This window comes from Phyllobates terribilis, unplaced genomic scaffold (genome assembly GCF_046119375.1).
Source record: "Phyllobates terribilis strain yellow unplaced genomic scaffold, ASM4611937v1 Scaffold_3__8_contigs__length_932513732, whole genome shotgun sequence".
Lineage (NCBI taxonomy): Eukaryota > Metazoa > Chordata > Amphibia > Anura > Dendrobatidae > Phyllobates > Phyllobates terribilis.
The window spans coordinates 697,870,431-697,889,265 of record NW_027362763.1 but is presented as its reverse complement, the minus strand read 5'-3'; the positions used below and the strand labels follow the sequence as shown (position 1 = coordinate 697,889,265).

General features: G+C 51.2%; 1 protein-coding gene across 1 annotated transcript in view; it reads left to right on the top strand.

Annotated features, from left to right (window-relative positions):
- The window catches only part of SPATA17 (spermatogenesis associated 17), a 330,558-nt gene that overhangs the window by 38,922 nt on the left and 272,801 nt on the right, over positions 1-18,835 (top strand). The window contains exon 4 of the mRNA XM_073671928.1: positions 15,841-15,891. Within this exon, the coding sequence (XP_073528029.1) occupies positions 15,841-15,891 (51 nt within the window). The remainder of the gene's footprint in view (positions 1-15,840; positions 15,892-18,835) is intronic.

The window sequence follows — 18,835 nt, the reverse complement described above, 5'->3', positions numbered from 1 at the left end:
TGGTCCCTGTGGTGTCCTGTACAGGTGCTGTATGTGGTCCCTGTGGTGTCCTGTACAGGTGCTGTATGTGGTCCCTGTGGTGTCCTGTACTGGTGCTGTATGTGGTCCCTGTGGTGTCCTGTACAGGTGCTGTATGTGGTCCCTGTGGTGTCCTGTACAGGTGCTGTATGTGGTCCCTGTGGTGTCCTGTACAGGTGCTGTATGTGGTCCCTGTGGTGTCCTGTACAGGTGCTGTATGTGGTCCCTGTGGTGTCCTGTACAGGTGCTGTATGTGGTCCCTGTGGTGTCCTGTACAGGTGCTGTATGTGGTCCCTGTGGTGTCCTGTACAGGTGCTGTATGTGGTCCCTGTGGTGTCCTGTACAGGTGCTGTATGTGGTCCCTGTGGTATCCTGTAAAGGTGCTGTATGTAGTCCCTTTTGTGTCCTGTACAGGTGCTGTATGTGGTCCCTGTGGTGTCCTGTACAGGTGCTGTATGTGGTCCCTGTGGTGTCTTGTACAGGTGCTGTATGTGGTCCCTGTGGTGTCCTATACAGGTGCTGTATGTGGTCCCTGTGGTGTCCTGTACAGGTGCTGTTTGTGGTCCCTGTGGTGTCCTGTACAGGTGCTGTATGTGGTCCCTGTGGTGTCCTGTACAGGTGCTGTATGTGGTCCCTGTGGTGTCCTGTACAGGTGCTGTATGTGGTCCCTGTGGTGTGCTGTATGTGGTCCCTGTGGTGTCCTGTACAGGTGCTGTATGTGGTCCCTGTGGTGTCCTGTACAGGTGCTGTATGTGGTCCCTGTGGTGTCCTGTACAGGTGCTGTATGTGGTCCATGTGGTGTCCTGTACAGGTGCTGTATGTGGTCCCTGTGGTGTCCTGTACAGGTGCTGTATGAGGTCCCTGTGGTGTCCTGTACAGGTGCTGTATGTGGTCCCTGTGGTGTCCTGTACAGGTGCTGTATGTGGTCCCTGTGGTGTCCTGTACTGGTGCTGTATGTGGTCCCTGTGGTGTCCTGTACAGGTGCTGTATGTGGTCCCTGTGGTGTCCTGTACAGGTGCTGTATGTGGTCCCTGTGGTGTCCTGTACAGGTGCTGTATGTGGTCCCTGTGGTGTCCTGTACAGGTGCTGTATGTGGTCCCTGTGGTGTCCTGTACAGGTGCTGTATGTGGTCCCTGTGGTGTCCTGTACAGGTGCTGTATGTGGTCCCTGTGGTGTCCTGTACAGGTGCTGTATGTGGTCCCTGTGGTGTCCTCTACAGGTGCTGTATGTGGTCCATGTGGTGTCCTGTACAGGTGCTGTATGTGGTCCCTGTGGTGTCCTGTACTGGTGCTGTATGTGGACCCTGTGTTGTCCTGTACAGGTGCTGTATGTGGTCCCTGTGGTGTCCTGTACAGGTGCTGTATGTGGTCCCTGTGGTGTCCTGTACTGGTGCTGTATGTGGTCCCTGTGGTGTCCTGTACTGGTGCTGTATGTGGTCCCTGTGGTGTCCTGTACAGGTGCTGTATGTGGTCCCTGTGGTGTCCTGTACAGGTGCTGTATGTGGTCCCTGTGGTGTCCTGTACAGGTGCTGTATGTGGTCCCTGTGGTGTCCTGTACAGGTGCTGTATGTGGTCCCTGTAGTGTCCTGTACTGGTGCTGTATGTGGTCCCTGTGGTGTCCTGTACAGGTGCTCTATGTGGTCCCTGTGGTGTCCTGTACAGGTGCTGTATGTGGTCCCTGTGGTGTCCTGTACTGGTGCTGTATGTGGTCCCTGTGGTGTCCTGTACTGTTGCTGTATGTGGTCCCTGTGGTGTCCTGTACAGGTGCTGTATGTGGTCCCTGTGGTGTCCTGTACAGGTGCTGTATGTGGTCCCTGTGGTGTCCTGTACAGGTGCTGTATGTGGTCCCTGTGGTGTCCTGTACAGGTGCTGTATGTGGTCCCTGTGGTGTCCTGTACAGGTGCTGTATGTGGTCCCTGTGGTGTCCTGTACAAGTGCTGTATGTGGTCCCTGTGGTGTCCTGTACAGGTGCTGTATGTGGTCCCTGTGGTGTCCTGTACAGGTGCTGTATGTGGTCCCTGTGGTGTCCTGTACAGGTGCTGTATGTGGTCCCTGTGGTATCCTGTACAGGTGCTGTATGTAGTACCTTTTGTGTCCTGTACAGATGCTGTATGTGGTCCCTGTGGTGTCCTGTACAGGTGCTGTATGTGGTCCATGTGGTGTCCTGTACAGGTGCTGTATGTGGTCCCTGTGGTCTCCTGTACTGGTGCTGTATGTGGACCCTGTGTTGTCCTGTACAGGTGCTGTATGTGGTCCCTGTGGTGTCCTGTACAGGTGCTGTATGTGGTCCCTGTGGTGTCCTGTACTGGTGCTGTATGTGGTCCCTGTGGTGTCCTGTACTGGTGCTGTATGTGGTCCCTGTGGTGTCCTGTACAGGTGCTGTATGTGGTCCCTGTGGTGTCCTGTACAGGTGCTGTATGTGGTCCCTGTGGTGTCCTGTACAGGTGCTGTATGTGGTCCCTGTGGTGTCCTGTACAGGTGCTGTATGTGGTCCCTGTAGTGTCCTGTACTGGTGCTGTATGTGGTCCCTGTGGTGTCCTCTACAGGTGCTCTATGTGGTCCCTGTGGTGTCCTGTACAGGTGCTGTATGTGGTCCCTGTGGTGTCCTGTACTGGTGCTGTATGTGGTCCCTGTGGTGTCCTGTACTGTTGCTGTATGTGGTCCCTGTGGTGTCCTGTACAGGTGCTGTATGTGGTCCCTGTGGTGTCCTGTACAGGTGCTGTATGTGGTCCCTGTGGTGTCCTGTACAGGTGCTGTATGTGGTCCCTGTGGTGTCCTGTACAGGTGCTGTATGTGGTCCCTGTGGTGTCCTGTACAGGTGCTGTATGTGGTCCCTGTGGTGTCCTGTACAGGTGCTGTATGTGGTCCCTGTGGTGTCCTGTACAAGTGCTGTATGTGGTCCCTGTGGTGTCCTGTACAGGTGCTGTATGTGGTCCCTGTGGTGTCCTGTACAGGTGCTGTATGTGGTCCCTGTGGTGTCCTGTACAGGTGCTGTATGTGGTCCCTGTGGTGTCCTGTACAGGTGCTGTATGTGGTCCCTGTGGTGTCCTGTACAGGTGCTGTATGTGGTCCCTGTGGTATCCTGTACAGGTGCTGTATGTAGTACCTTTTGTGTCCTGTACAGGTGCTGTATGTGGTCCCTGTGGTGTCCTGTACAGGTGCTGTATGTGGTCCCTGTGGTGTCCTGTACAGGTGCTGTATGTGGTCCCTGTGGTGTCTTGTACAGGTGCTGTATGTGGTCCCTGTGGTGTCCTATACAGGTGCTATATGTGGTCCCTGTGGTGTCCTGTACAGGTGCTGTATGTGGTCCCTGTGGTGTCCTGTACTGGTGCTGTATGTGGACCCTGTGGTGTCCTGTACAGGTGCTGTATGTGGTCCCTGTGGTATCCTGTACAGGTGCTGTATGTCGTCCCTGTGGTGTCCTGTACTGGTGTTGTATGTGGTCCCTGTGGTGTCCTGTACTGGTGCTGTATGTGGTCCCTGTGGTGTCCTGTACAGTTGCTGTATGTGGTCCCTGTGGTGTCCTGTACAGGTGCTGTATGTGGTCCCTGTGGTGTCCTGTACAGGTGCTGTATGTGGTCCCTGTGGTGTCCTGTACAGGTGCTGTATGTGGTCCCTGTGATGTCCTGTACTGGTGCTGTATGTGGTCCCTGTGGTGTCCTGTACAGGTGCTGTATGTGGTCCCTGTGGTGTCCTGTACAGGTGCTGTATGTGGTCCCTGTGGTGTCCTGTACAGTTGCTGTATGTGGTCCCTGTGGTGTCCTGTACAGGTGCTGTATGTGGTCCCTGTGGTGTCCTGTACAGGTGCTGTATGTGGTCCCTGTGGTGTCCTGTACAGGTGCTGTATGTGGTCCCTGTGGTGTCCTGTACAGGTGCTGTATGTGGTCCCTGTGGTGTCCTGTACAGGTGCTGTATGTGGTCCCTGTGGTGTCCTGTACAGGTGCTGTATGTGGTCCCTGTGGTGTCCTGTACAGGTGCTGTATGTGGTCCCTGTGGTGTCCTGTACAGATGCTCTATGTGGTCCCTGTGGTGTCCTGTACAGGTGCTGTATGTGGTCCCTGTGGTGTCCTGTACAGGTGCTGTATGTGGTCCCTGTGGTGTCCTGTACTGGTGCTGTATGTGGTCCCTGTGGTGTCCTGTACAGGTGCTGTATGTGGTCCCTGTGGTGTCCTGTACAGGTGCCGTATGTGGTCCCTGTGGTGTCCTGTACAGGTGCTCTATGTGGTCCCTGTGGTGTCCTGTACAGGTGCTGTATGTGGTCCCTGTGGTGTCCTGTACAGGTGCTGTATGTGGTCCCTGTGGTGTCCTGTACTTTTGCTGTTTGTGGTCCCTGTGGTGTCCTGTACAGGTGCTGTATGTGGTCCCTGTGGTGTCCTGTACAGGTGCTGTATGTGGTCCCTGTGGTGTCCTGTACTGGTGCTGTATGTGGTCCCTGTGGTGTCCTGTACAGGTGCTGTATGTGGTCCCTGTGGTGTCCTGTACAGGTGCTGTATGTGGTCCCTGTGGTGTCCTGTACTGGTGCTGTATGTGGTCCCTGTGGTGTCCTGTACTGGTGCTGTATGTGGTCCCTGTGGTGTCCTGTACAGGTGCTGTATGTGGTCCCTGTGGTGTCCTGTACAGGTGCTGTATGTGGTCCCTGTGGTGTCCTGTACAGGTGCTGTATGTGGTCCTTGTGGTGTCCTGTACAGGTGCTGTTTGTGGTCCCTGTGGTGTCCTGTACAGATGCTGTATGTGGTCCCTGTGGTGTCCTGTACAGGTGCTGTATGTGGTCCCTGTGGTGTCCTGTACAGGTGCTGTATGTGGTCCCTGTGGTGTCCTGTACAGGTGCTGTATGTGGTCCCTGTGGTGTCCTGTACAGGTGCTGTATGTGGTCCCTGTGGTGTCCTATACAGGAGCTGTATGTGGTCCCTGTGGTGTCCTGTACTGGTGCTGTATGTGGTCCCTGTGGTGTCCTGTACAGGTGCTGTATGTGGTCCCTGTGGTGTCCTGTACAGGTGCTGTATGTGGTCCCTGTGGTGTCCTGTACAGGTGCTGTATGTGGTCCCTGTGGTGTCCTATACAGGTGCTGTATGTGGTCCCTGTGGTGTCCTGTACTGGTGCTGTATGTGGACCCTGTGGTGTCCTGTACAGGTGCTGTATGTGGTCCATGTGGTGTCCTGTACAGGTGCTGTATGTGGTCCCTGTGGTGTCCTGTACAGGTGCTGTATGTGGTCCCTGTGGTGTCCTGTACTGGTGCTGTATGTGGTCCCTGTGGTGTCCTGTACAGGTGCTGTATGTGGTCCCTGTGGTGTCCTGTACAGGTGCTGTATGTGGTCCCTGTGGTGTCCTGTACAGGTGCTGTATGTGGTCCCTGTGGTGTCCTGTACAGGTGCTGTATGTGGTCCCTGTGGTGTCCTATACAGGTGCTGTATGTGGTCCCTGTGGTGTCCTGTACAGGTGCTGTATGTGGTCCCTGTGGTGTCCTGTACAGGTGCTGTATGTGGTCCCTGTGGTGTCCTGTACTGGTGCTGTATGTGGTCCCTGTGGTGTCCTGTACTGGTGCTGTATGTGGTCCCTGTGGTGTCCTGTACAGGTGCTGTATGTGGTCCCTGTGGTGTCCTGTACAGGTGCTGTATGTGGTCCCTGTGGTGTCCTGTACAGGTGCTGTATGTGGTCCTTGTGGTGTCCTGTACAGGTGCTGTTTGTGGTCCCTGTGGTGTCCTGTACAGATGCTGTATGTGGTCCCTGTGGTGTCCTGTACAGGTGCTGTATGTGGTCCCTGTGGTGTCCTGTACAGGTGCTGTATGTGGTCCCTGTGGTGTCCTGTACAGGTGCTGTATGTGGTCCCTGTGGTGTCCTGTACAGGTGCTGTATGTGGTCCCTGTGGTGTCCTATACAGGAGCTGTATGTGGTCCCTGTGGTGTCCTGTACTGGTGCTGTATGTGGTCCCTGTGGTGTCCTGTACAGGTGCTGTATGTGGTCCCTGTGGTGTCCTGTACAGGTGCTGTATGTGGTCCCTGTGGTGTCCTGTACAGGTGCTGTATGTGGTCCCTGTGGTGTCCTATACAGGTGCTGTATGTGGTCCCTGTGGTGTCCTGTACTGGTGCTGTATGTGGACCCTGTGGTGTCCTGTACAGGTGCTGTATGTGGTCCATGTGGTGTCCTGTACAGGTGCTGTATGTGGTCCCTGTGGTGTCCTGTACAGGTGCTGTATGTGGTCCCTGTGGTGTCCTGTACTGGTGCTGTATGTGGTCCCTGTGGTGTCCTGTACAGGTGCTGTATGTGGTCCCTGTGGTGTCCTGTACAGGTGCTGTATGTGGTCCCTGTGGTGTCCTGTACAGGTGCTGTATGTGGTCCCTGTGGTGTCCTGTACAGGTGCTGTATGTGGTCCCTGTGGTGTCCTATACAGGTGCTGTATGTGGTCCCTGTGGTGTCCTGTACTGGTGCTGTATGTGGTCCCTGTGGTGTCCTATACAGGTGCTGTATGTGGTCCCTGTGGTGTCCTGTACAGGTGCTGTATGTGGTCCCTGTGGTGTCCTGTACAGGTGCTGTATGTGGTCCCTGTGGTGTCCTGTACTGGTGCTGTATGTGGTCCCTGTGGTGTCCTGTACTGGTGCTGTATGTGGTCCCTGTGGTGTCCTGTACAGGTGCTGTATGTGGTCCCTGTGGTGTCCTGTACAGGTGCTGTATGTGGTCCCTGTGGTGTCCTGTACAGGTGCTGTATGTGGTCCCTGTGGTGTCCTGTACAGGTGCTGTATGTGGTCCTTGTGGTGTCCTGTACAGGTGCTGTTTGTGGTCCCTGTGGTGTCCTGTACAGATGCTGTATGTGGTCCCTGTGGTGTCCTGTACAGGTGCTGTATGTGGTCCCTGTGGTGTCCTGTACAGGTGCTGTATGTGGTCCCTGTGGTGTCCTGTACAGGTGCTGTATGTGGTCCCTGTGGTGTCCTGTACAGGTGCTGTATGTGGTCCCTGTGGTGTCCTATACAGGAGCTGTATGTGGTCCCTGTGGTGTCCTGTACTGGTGCTGTATGTGGTCCCTGTGGTGTCCTGTACAGGTGCTGTATGTGGTCCCTGTGGTGTCCTGTACAGGTGCTGTATGTGGTCCCTGTGGTGTCCTGTACAGGTGCTGTATGTGGTCCCTGTGGTGTCCTGTACAGGTGCTGTATGTGGTCCCTGTGGTGTCCTGTACAGGTGCTGTATGTGGTCCCTGTGGTGTCCTGTACAGGTGCTGTATGTGGTCCCTGTGGTGTCCTGTACATGTGCTGTATGTGGTCCCTGTGGTGTCCTGTACAGGTGCTGTATGTGGTCCCTGTGGTGTCCTGTACTGGTGCTGTATGTGGACCCTGTGGTGTCCTGTACAGGTGCTGTATGTGGTCCATGTGGTGTCCTGTACAGGTGCTGTATGTGGTCCCTGTGGTGTCCTGTACAGGTGCTGTATGTGGTCCCTGTGGTGTCCTGTACTGGTGCTGTATGTGGTCCCTGTGGTGTCCTGTACAGGTGCTGTATGTGGTCCCTGTGGTGTCCTGTACAGGTGCTGTATGTGGTCCCTGTGGTGTCCTGTACAGGTGCTGTATGTGGTCCCTGTGGTGTCCTGTACAGGTGCTGTATGTGGTCCCTGTGGTGTCCTGTACAGGTGCTGTATGTGGTCCCTGTGGTGTACTGTACAGGTGCTGTATGTGGTCCTTGTGGTGTCCTGTACAGGTGCTGTATGTGGTCCCTGTGGTGTCCTGTACAGGTGCTGTATGTGGTCCCTGTGGTGTCCTGTACAGGTGCTGTATGTGGTCCCTGTGGTGTCCTGTACAGGTGCTGTATGTGGTCCCTGTGGTGTCCTGTACAGGTGCTGTATGTGGTCCCTGTGGTGTCCTGTACAGGTGCTGTATGTGGTCCCTGTGGTGTCCTGTACAGGTGCTCTATGTGGTCCCTGTGGTGTCCTGTACAGGTGCTGTATGTGGTCCCTGTGGTGTCCTGTACAGGTGCTGTATGTGGTCCCTGTGGTGTCCTGTACTGGTGCTGTATGTGGTCCCTGTGGTGTCCTGTACAGGTGCTGTATGTGGTCCCTGTGGTGTCCTGTACAGGTGCTGTATGTGGTCCCTGTGGTGTCCTGTACAGGTGCTGTATGTGGTCCCTGTGGTGTCCTGTACAGGTGCTGTATGTGGTCCCTGTGGTGTCCTGTACAGGTGCTGTATGTGGTCCCTGTGGTGTCCTGTACAGGTGCTCTATGTGGTCCCTGTGGTGTCCTGTACAGGTGCTGTATGTGGTCCCTGTGGTGTCCTGTACAGGTGCTGTATGTGGTCCCTGTGGTGTCCTGTACAGGTGCTGTATGTGGTCCCTGTGGTGTCCTGTACAGGTGCTGTATGTGGTCCCTGTGGTGTCCTGTACAGGTGCTGTATGTGGTCCCTGTGGTGTCTTCATGTTAATTGCTACAAGTATTTATTGCAGCAGACGTGGGGCTGGTGCTTCCTAGTAATATTAGTCCTGGCAGAGCTCGTCCAGCCAAAGATTGCAGCACAATCCACGTGGTGGGCTACATTGCGGCCCACCAGGTATCATGTCCGATACCAGGATGCCACATAACGTTGTAATCAGTTGGATTTTTTGTCGCATTACCTGCACATTGCAGCGTAACCACATTCCTGTGCATTCTTCTGCCATGTTGTAGCTGCAGCACTCTGCACCCTGGGACCTGTGTTATGGCTATCGCTGCATTGTGGCCCGAGCCTTAAAGGGATCTTAGCGCCATTTGAAACCATTAATGCCTCTGGGACAATATAATGGCTTCTTTAAGTCATGACCCGGTGTGACACTAATCTTATCATCCAGAGAATGATTGTAGCTCATAACTGTAATAAACAGACATAGCAAGTGCCGATATCACTGCTGCTGCACGCTGTGGCGACGTTACTGCTGCTGCACGCTGTGGCGACGTTAGTGCTGCTGCACGCTGTGGCGACGTTACTGCTGCTGCACGCTGTGGCGACGTTAGTGCTGCTGCACGCTGTGGCGACGTTAGTGCTGCTGCACGCTGTGGCGACGTTAGTGCTGCTGCATGCTGTGGCGACGTTACTGCTGCTGCACGCTGTGGCGACATTACTGCTGTTGCACGCTGTGGCGACATTACTGCTGCACGCTGTGGCGACATTACTGCTGCTGCACGCTGTGGCGACATTACTGCTGCTGCACGCTGTCGCGACATTACTGCTGCTGCATGCTGTGGCGACATTACTGCTGCTGCACGCTGTGGAGACATTACTGCTGCTGCACGCTGTGGTGACATCACTGCTGCTGCACGCTGTGGCGACATCACTGCTGCTGCACGCTGTGGCGACATCACTGCTGCTGCACGCTGTGGAGACATTACTGCTGCTGCACGCTGTGGAGACATTACTGCTGCTGCACGCTCTGGTGACATTACTGCTGCTCTGGTGACATTACTGCTGCACGCTGTGGTGACATTACCGCTGCTGCACTCTGTGGTGACATTACTGCTGCACGCTGTGGTGACATTACTGCTGCTGCACTCTCTGGTGACATCACTACTGCTCGCTGTGGCGACTTTACTGCTGCTGCACGCTATGGCGACATCACTGCTGCTTCACGCTGTGGTGACATTACTGCTGCTGCACGCTGTGGTGACATTACTGCTGCTGCACGCTGTGGTGACATTACTGCTGCTGCACGCTGTGTTGACATTACCGCTGCTGCACACTGTGGTGACATTACTGCTGCACGCTGTGGTGACATTACTGCTACACGCTGTGGTGACATTACTGCTGCTGCACGCTGTGGTGACATTACTGCTGCTGCACGCTGTGGTGACATTACTGCTGCTGCATTCTGTGTTGACATTACCGCTGCTGCACGCTGTTGTGACATTACTGCTGCACGCTGTGGTGACTTTACTGCTGCTCTGGTGACATTACTGTTGCTGCACGCTGTGGTGACATTACATTACTGCTGCTGCACGCTGTGGTGACATTACTGCTGCTGAACGCTGTGGTGACATTACTGCTCCTGCTCTCTGTGGTGACATTACTGCTGCTGCATCCTGTGGTGACATTACTGCTGCTGCACACTGTGGTGACATTACTGCTGCACACTGTGGTGACATTACTGCTGCTGTGGTGACATTACTGCTGCTGCACTCTGTGGTGACATTACTGCTGCACGCTGTCGTGACATTACTGCTGCACGCTGTCGTGACATTACTGCTGCTGCACGCTGTGGAGACATTACTGCTCCTGCTCTCTGTGGTGACATTACTGCTGCTGCACGCTGTGGTGACATCACTGCTCCTGCTCTCTGTGGTGACATTACTGCTGCTGCATCCTGTGGTGACATTACTGCTGCTGCACGCTGTGGTGACATTACTGCTGCACACTGTGGTGACATTACTGCTGCTGCACGCTGTGGTGACATTACTGCTGCTGCACGCTGTGGAGACATTACTGCTCCTGCTCTCTGTGGTGACATTACTACTGCTGCACGCTGTGGTGACATTACTGCTGCTGCACGCTGTGGAGACATTACTGCTCCTGCTCTCTGTGGTGACATCACTGCTCCTGATCTCTGTGGTGACATTACTGCTGCTGCATCCTGTGGTGACATTACTGCTGCTGCACGCTGTGGAGACCTTACTGCTCCTGCTCTCTGTGGTGACATTACTGCTCCTGCTCTCTGTGGTGACATTACTGCTGCTGCATCCTGTGGTGACATTACTGCTGCTGCACGCTGTGGTGACATTACTGCTGCACACTGTGGTGACATTACTGCTGCTGTGGTGACATTACTGCTGCTGCACTCTGTGGTGACATTACTGCTGCACGCTGTGGTGACATTACTGCTGCTGCACGCTGTGGTGACATTACTGCTGCTGCACGCTGTGGAGACATTACTGCTCCTGCTCTCTGTGGTGACATTACTACTGCTGCACGCTGTGGTGACATTACTGCTGCTGCACGCTGTGGAGACATTACTGCTCCTGCTCTCTGTGGTGACATTACTACTGCTGCACGCTGTGGTGACATTACTGCTGCTGCACGCTGTGGAGACATTACTGCTCCTGCTCTCTGTGGTGACATCACTGCTCCTGCTCTCTGTGGTGACATTACTGCTGCTGCATCCTGTGGTGACATTACTGCTGCTGCACGCTGTTGTGACATTACTGCTGCTGCACGCTGTGGAGACATTACTGCTCCTGCTCTCTGTGGTGACATTACTGCTCCTGCTCTCTGTGGTGACATTACTGCTGCTGCATCCTGTGGTGACATTACTGCTGCTGCACGCTGTGGTGACATTACTGCTGCACACTGTGGTGACATTACTGCTGCTGTGGTGACATTACTGCTGCTGCACTCTATGGTGACATTACTGCTGCACGCTGTGGTGACATTACTGCTGCTGCACGCTGTGGTGACATTACTGCTGCACGCTGTGGTGACATTACTGCTGCATGCTGTGGTGACATTACTGCTGCTGCACGCTGTGGTGACATCACTGCTCCTGCTCTCTGCGGTGACATTACTGCTGCTGCATCCTGTGGTGACATTACTGCTGCTGCACGCTGTGGTGACATTACTGCTGCACACTGTGGTGACATTACTGCTGCTGCACTCTGTGGTGACATTACTGCTGCACGCTGTGGTGACATTACTGATGCTGCACGCTGTGGTGACATTACTGCTGCTGTGGTGACATTACTGCTGCTGTGGTGACATTACTGCTGCACGCTGTGGTGACATCACTGCTCCTGCTCTCTGTGGTGACATTACTGCTGCTGCACGCTGTGGAGACATTACTGCTCCTGCTCTCTGTGGTGACATCACTGCTCCTGCTCTCTGTGGTGACATTACTGCTGCTGCACGCTGTGGTGACATCACTGCTCCTGCTCTCTGTGGTGACATTACTGCTGCACGCTGTGGTGACATTACTGCTGCTGTGGTGACATTACTGCTGCACGCTGTGGTGACATTACTGCTGCTGTGGTGACATTACTGCTGCACGCTGTGGTGACATTACTGCGACAGCCTCCATAACATGCGCTGGATGTAGAGCCCAGAAATGACCGGTGAATACGGGTAGAGCACTGAGGGTCGGATTCTGCTGATTCTGCATTTTTGATACATTTTGTATAGGAGTGGATCCCTTTGTATACCAGTGGATCCCTTTGTATACCAGTGGATCCCTATGAATGGATGTTTGCACATTGTTTCAGAGGATTTCAGCAGTCGGCCCCTGCGCTCCTGCGAGGCTGCGATGGAAAACATACCATTATAATGTAGCGGGTAGCAGGACATGGAGTGAAGCGTCCACTCGGAAATGTCACAGGAGCGGCTGTGCATTAATCAAGCGCGTGTGTGTAAACAGATAAGTCTTCCGTCTGATTCTAAAGATTTCTGGAGAGGGACATCTCTGAATAGATGAATACACAACACATTGTATATTGCTGGAGGGAGAGAATACAACATTAATCACATTATAATCGCCAGACTGCTAGAATTTATTCCCCAGGTCTCCGTTCTATGCAAAACGCCAGCGTCTCCTTAAATGTTACCTTTTACATACAGATTCGCCTCATCCCGAGGAGGAAAAGGGGGATTATTGCAAAGTCTCCACTCAATTATAGCCATTTTCTTAAAGTGTTGGCACGATCTGTATTTACCAGTTTATCTTCATCACTTTCCCTGGTAAACAAGGCTTATCACCCGTCCCTGCATTTAATAAGCCCCCCTGATCCGTCCCATAAATTATTCCCTCGTTATCCACAAGCGCACCCAAATCCAAACCAGCCCTCAATCACTTTCCCAGACGAGGACATAGATCAGCGAGCCGCGTTCGTTTAGATCGTCATTCATTTCCTGGAAATCCGGATACAGTATGTATATGATAGCGCCCCTTCCCCCGCCAGCGATAACGCATGTTTGTAGGATTACACTCCATGATGAATGAAATCAATGCGAAGAGATATCTAATAATAATAATAATTATAGGGAAAGATGGAAAAACCATGAAAAGCGCAGAGGTAGATTTATGGGAATTGTAACCTTCAGCTAAAGAGCAAATCCAGATATTAACACCGGCCATGCAGGAAAGACGTTGTGTTTTATTCATCCGGATATGGAGAAGACATTTCCAATTCTCCCCTTTCTCCGAGACTCATTTTTGTCCTCTGCTGGACAGGGAGTTTTGCTTCAGGTCCCTTTAGGAGTGGGGGAGGGGAAGTGATGACTGATCTGAGCATATTTCTAGGTCAGAAGAACAGTTGTCACTTTATAAGCCTATTCCACCATTGGTCTGATGAATAAGAGTCATTGCAGCAGTGAGTGTTGCCGCATTTCCCCCCAAAAGTGAGGGCGAGGAATGCAGTTGGAAAAAAAGCTGGTGGTCTTTTTTTTTTTTCATCTTTTATATACATATGCTTAGGGGTACTGACCACTATGGGAAAGAATTTACTACTGCTAATGGAGAGGACCACAGGACCCTGGTGTAGTGGCCACATTGATGACCCAGTGGTGGAATTTGAAGCTTATGGGCCTCAATGCAAATTCTCCAATGGGGCCCTCAACTAACACGGGTTCTTTAATAATAATAGTCTTTTCATATGGGGCAAAGAAACCTTTTGGGACCCCCTATTCTCCAGGGGCTAGGTGAGATTGCAACCCCTGCACCTATTATAGTTGCACCCCTGACTAGACCAGAGCCCTGCGAAACACCTCTTACCCGCTGGAAGCTCCTCTTCTGATCACTCGCCCTGGCGCGACATCATGTCATCATGCATTGCACCGCAACTAAGTTGCGTCAGGCCAACTTGTTAAAATAGGACCTTGGGATGCTGGCATGTAGCAGGAGGTTCACAGGGCTATTGTCTGTTGACCACTGATCACCAAAGTTTCCCTGTAAAAGGGCCTTGCAAACTTTTTTACTCAATTTTACTAGACAGTAGAAGAGTGCCGACCATTAAAAACTCCTAATCTATATGTCCGATGCAACATAAAGGCGATTAAACCTGAGGCTACACGGCAACTTTGGCCGCGACACAAGTTGCTAGGAGTTGCTGCCAAGTTGCAACACAATACTAGTAAGTGAGGTCACATTGAGACCCCGAAGGTAATGCAACTACGATACGACAAGCAAATCACAAAAAAATCAAAGGTGGCTGGGCTTTTTTCAACTTGCTTATGGCAGTACCCTCGGGGGTCACAAGGCGACCGCATTCACTGTTATAGCCCTGCGATGTAGTAGCGATTCTTGGCCAGAGTTTTTTTGCCCAAAGACAATGTGTAGTCCCAGTCTGAGGACTCATTCAGAGGTCCATTTTTTCGTAGGAGGGCTATCTATGAAATCACGGTTAGCACTCGTTCTTACGATAGTCTATGGGGCTATTCACATGTTGGACTTTTTTCTTGGACCAAAAGGTCTGCAGAAAATCGTGGAGACATTTTCTATTTTTATCCAAGGGTAGGATCAAAATCGGCAATGCAAGTCAATGGGTCCGTGAAAAAATCTCGACCACATTTGGATGCCGTCAGAGTGCAGTCCGATTTTCACACAGAATGGAGAATTTTTTTTTTAAATTTCTCCACATACCCTAAAATCGGATGACACATGTACCACACTCTGATCAAACTCAGTAATCTGTTTTTTTTTTTTTTGTACTTGGGAAAAATCAGACATCTGCATGAGCCCTTAAAGTCCCCGCATTGGAAACCTTTTTTTCTCCAATATCTTCTTACAAATCTAGTAGTTAGGGGGCTCCATATTTAGGCCCCTAATCTAAAAAAAAAAAAAAATCATGGAAGAGCAGTCACGTTTAAGTAATACACATACAAATAGAGATGTGTAATACCTTATCTCGCCTGCGGGAGTGCTGTTGGGAAATGAAACACTTACTGTGTCGCTCACCCTCAGATCACAGCTGCTCTCTAGGGAGCAGGACATTTTATATAAACACATATATTTGCACAGGTGCCACATTTTATTCCAAAATGTGCCATTAAACGTCGGGAAAGGAGGCAGCTCCGGCTCTAATGGATAAAGGGAGCCGGAGAGGGAACGGCATCATTGTCTTCATTTGTAAATAACATATTGCAGCCAACTGTTTCTTAATTGCCCAGACTGTTGATAAATAATCCAGTCCTGCTGCTCTCCACAGACAATTTGCTTTGGATCGGGCTAAGGTAATTCAAATAACACTAATTATTTATGATTTTATGATGTTAAAATGAATATTAAATGAAACAAAATTCCCAAGGATTACTCGCATGGCGGCTAAGTACATAACATTTTGTACAGATGGTTGGAAGACTCATTTTTGCTTCATTGCCGCATACATATCCTTGAAGGATTCCGTCGGAAGACAAGCCTATCTTTGAATTTTTCATTAAACCAGACGTCTTGAAATATGAATTCCTTTTATGTTTCTGCGAGTTTTGGGTAAGAGAACTCCGAGTGAATAAATCATACAATGCTACGTGTCACCAGGACTTGTGAATATTTCTGCAATGTTATTTTATCCTCAGTAGAGCCCCATTGATTATCAAACTCAGCGGAGAGCGTTTTATGATCATATATCTCCATTAGCGCCTACTTTGACTGCCATAGATTTCTTTTTTTTTTCTGGTTAAAGCCTGCATTATGTATTAGCCGTCCCGTCTTCTCAATACCCAAAGTTTGATATGGCTTTCAATTATATGTTACGTATAGACTTTTTTTTTTTTTTTTTTCTTATCTGTTATATGTTTAAAAAAATATATAAAAAAAATCAGAGGTGGTGTATGTCTGTGCCTATGTGTGTGAGCGTCAGCGGCCGAGACCTAAGCCACCCTTCTCCTCTCCTCTTCCTCCGCAGACAGCGTACTTTATTATGAAGATGAATTTCTACAATGAAATGGCTGTCAGGGTAAATATCTCTCTTCTTGTTATACAGATGAAAAGTCAATTGTGATCTGAATTTACTTTTAATAATGTAAGTAAACTAGACTAATGCCTACATGATCAAGACGAGGGCAAAATGGAAAAACTACGGTGCAGCCGTCACGGAAAATGAAGGAGAAACGGACTGAACAGACAGCTGGGGGTTTTACCTCCACTAATGAATTTGTGATTTTATTAAGGGATCTTACTTTATTTAAAAAAAAAAAATCCATTTAGAAAGAAGCCAAATCCAAATCGTCTTTGTATTCTTAGTTATTATTGATAAATGGATAAAATTGCAAAGGGTTTGTAAAAGCAAATTTCCTGTAAATGAAAATCATCTCCGTTACCTGTCATTAAAAATTGGCCACCTCTGTTGTTTTATCAGAGGCGGCCGGTCTCCTAAGCGAAGAGAGCAGCGCTTACCAGCTCTTTGCTTTAGAAATTGTAAGTGCTTCTCTTATTACTAGATCCAGCCAGGTTCAGTACCCTGGTGCACCCCTACCTCTGCTTGCAGCATGGTTAAAGGGGTTGTCCAGCCTTAGGGTACAAGTCTGCAGTCACTTGTGAATCCTGAATGCTGTGAGGGTTCTCCAGTGTCGGCATCCTCAAGTGAGCGGGCACGTGACCGCGAGTATGTGATTTGCATACATGCGGTCACGTGCCGACTAGACGTGCGCAGCCTTGCTCAATGCAAGAGAATTGAGCGTGGCCGGACAAGTCTGGTCAGAATGTGGCTGCATGTATGCAAATCGAATATTTGTGGTCATATAACCTCACGGCGTGCAGTGAGGATTCACAAGGCAGCAGGGCTCAGGCATAACTACTAACAATGCACCCCTTTACAGCTAAGACCCCGTCTTCTTCTTCATATGCTATAGTGTATGGAAGACGGGACTGAGGGGACTACATAGAATGGAAGAGGGAACTGAGGGGACTACAAACAATGGAAGAGAGGAGGGGACTACAGAGAATGGAAGAGAGGAGGGGACTAGGAAATGGAAGAGGGAACTAAGGGGACTGCAGAGAATGGAAGAGAGGAAGGGACTGAGGGGGCTACAGAGAATGGAAGAGGGGACTACATGAATGGAATAGAGGAGGGGACTACAGATAATTTAAGTGAAGAAGGGACTGAGGGGACTACAGAGAATGGAAGAGGGAACTGAGGGGACCACAAACAATGGAAGAGAGGAGGGGACTGTAGAAAATGGAAGAGGGAACTAAGGGGACTACAGAGAATGGAAGAGAGGAAGGGACTGAGGGGGCTACAGAGGATGGAAGAGGGGACTAAAGGGACTGCAGAGAATGGAAGAGAGGACCACGGAGAATGGAAGAGAGGAGGGGACTACAAAGAAAGGAAGAGGGGACTACAAAGAATGGAAGAGGGGACTGAGGGGACTACAGAGAATGGAAGAGGGAACTGAGGGGACTACAGAAAATGGAAGAGAGGAGGGGACTGAGGGGACTACAGAGAATGGAAGAGAGGACTGATGGGACTAAATGGACTGGATGAGGGTACGATAAAGAATGGAAAAGGAGTCGGAGGGGGGGACTAAAGAGAATGGAAGAGAGGACTACAAAGAATGGAAGAGAGGAGGGGACTACAGAGAATGGAAGAGAGGAGGGGACTACAGAGAATGGAAGAGAGGAGGGGACTACAGAGAATAGAAGAGAGGAGGGGACTACAGAGAATTGAAGAGGGAAGGGGACTACAGAGAATGGAAGAGAGGAGGGGACTACAGAGAATGGAAGAGGGGAGGGGACTACAGAGAATGGAAGAGGGGAGGGGACTACAGAGAATGGAAGAGAGGAGGGGACTACAGAGAATGGAAGAGGGGAGGGGACTACAGAGAATAGAAGAGAGGAGGGGACTACAGAGAATGGAAGAGAGGAGGGGACTACAGAGAATGGAAGAGAGGACTACAAAGAATGGAAGAGAGGAGGGGACTACAGAGAATGGAAGAGGGGAGGGGACTACAGAGAATGGAAGAGAGGAGGGGACTACAGAGAATAGAAGAGAGGAGGGGACTACAGAGAATGGAAGAGGGGAGGGGACTACAGTGAATGGAAGAGGGGACTACAGAGAATAGAAGAGGGGAGGGGACTACAGAGAATGGAAGAGAGGAGGGGACTACAGAGAATGGAAGAGGGGAGGGGACTACAGTGAATGGAAGAGGGGACTACAGAGAATGGAAGAGGGGAGGGGACTACAGTCAATGGAAGAGGGGACTACAGAGAATGGAAGAGGGGAGGGGACTACAGAGAATGGAAGAGGGGAGGGGACTACAGAGAATGGAAGAGAGGACTACAAAGAATGGAAGAGAGGAGGGGACTACAGAGAATGGAAGAGAGGAGGGGACTACAGAGAATGGAAGAGGGGAGGGGACTACAGAGAATGGAAGAGGGGAGGGGACTACAGAGAATGGAAGAGGGGACTACAGAGAATGGAAGAGGGGAGGGGACTACAGAGAATGGAAGAGAGGAGGGGACTGCAGAGAATGAAAGGGGAGGGGACTACAAAGAATGAAAGAGGGTACTACAAAGAATGGAAGAGAGGAGGGGACTACAGAGAATGGAAGAGAGGAGGGGACTACAGAGAATGGAAGAGAGGAGGGGACTACAGAGAATGGAAGAGGGGAGGGGACTACACAGAATGGAAGAGGGGAGGGGACTACAGAGAATGGAAGAGAGGAGGGGACTACAGAGAATGGAAGAGGGGAGGGGACTACAGAGAATGGAAGAGGGGAGGGGACTACAGAGAATGGAAGAGGGGAGGGGACTACAGAGAATGGAAGAGGGGAGGGGACTACAGAGAATGGAAGAGAGGAGGGGACTACAGAGAATGGAATAGGAGACTATAAAGAATGGAAGAGGGGAGGGGACTACAGAGAATGGAAGAGGGGACTACAAAGAATGGAAGAGAGGAGGGG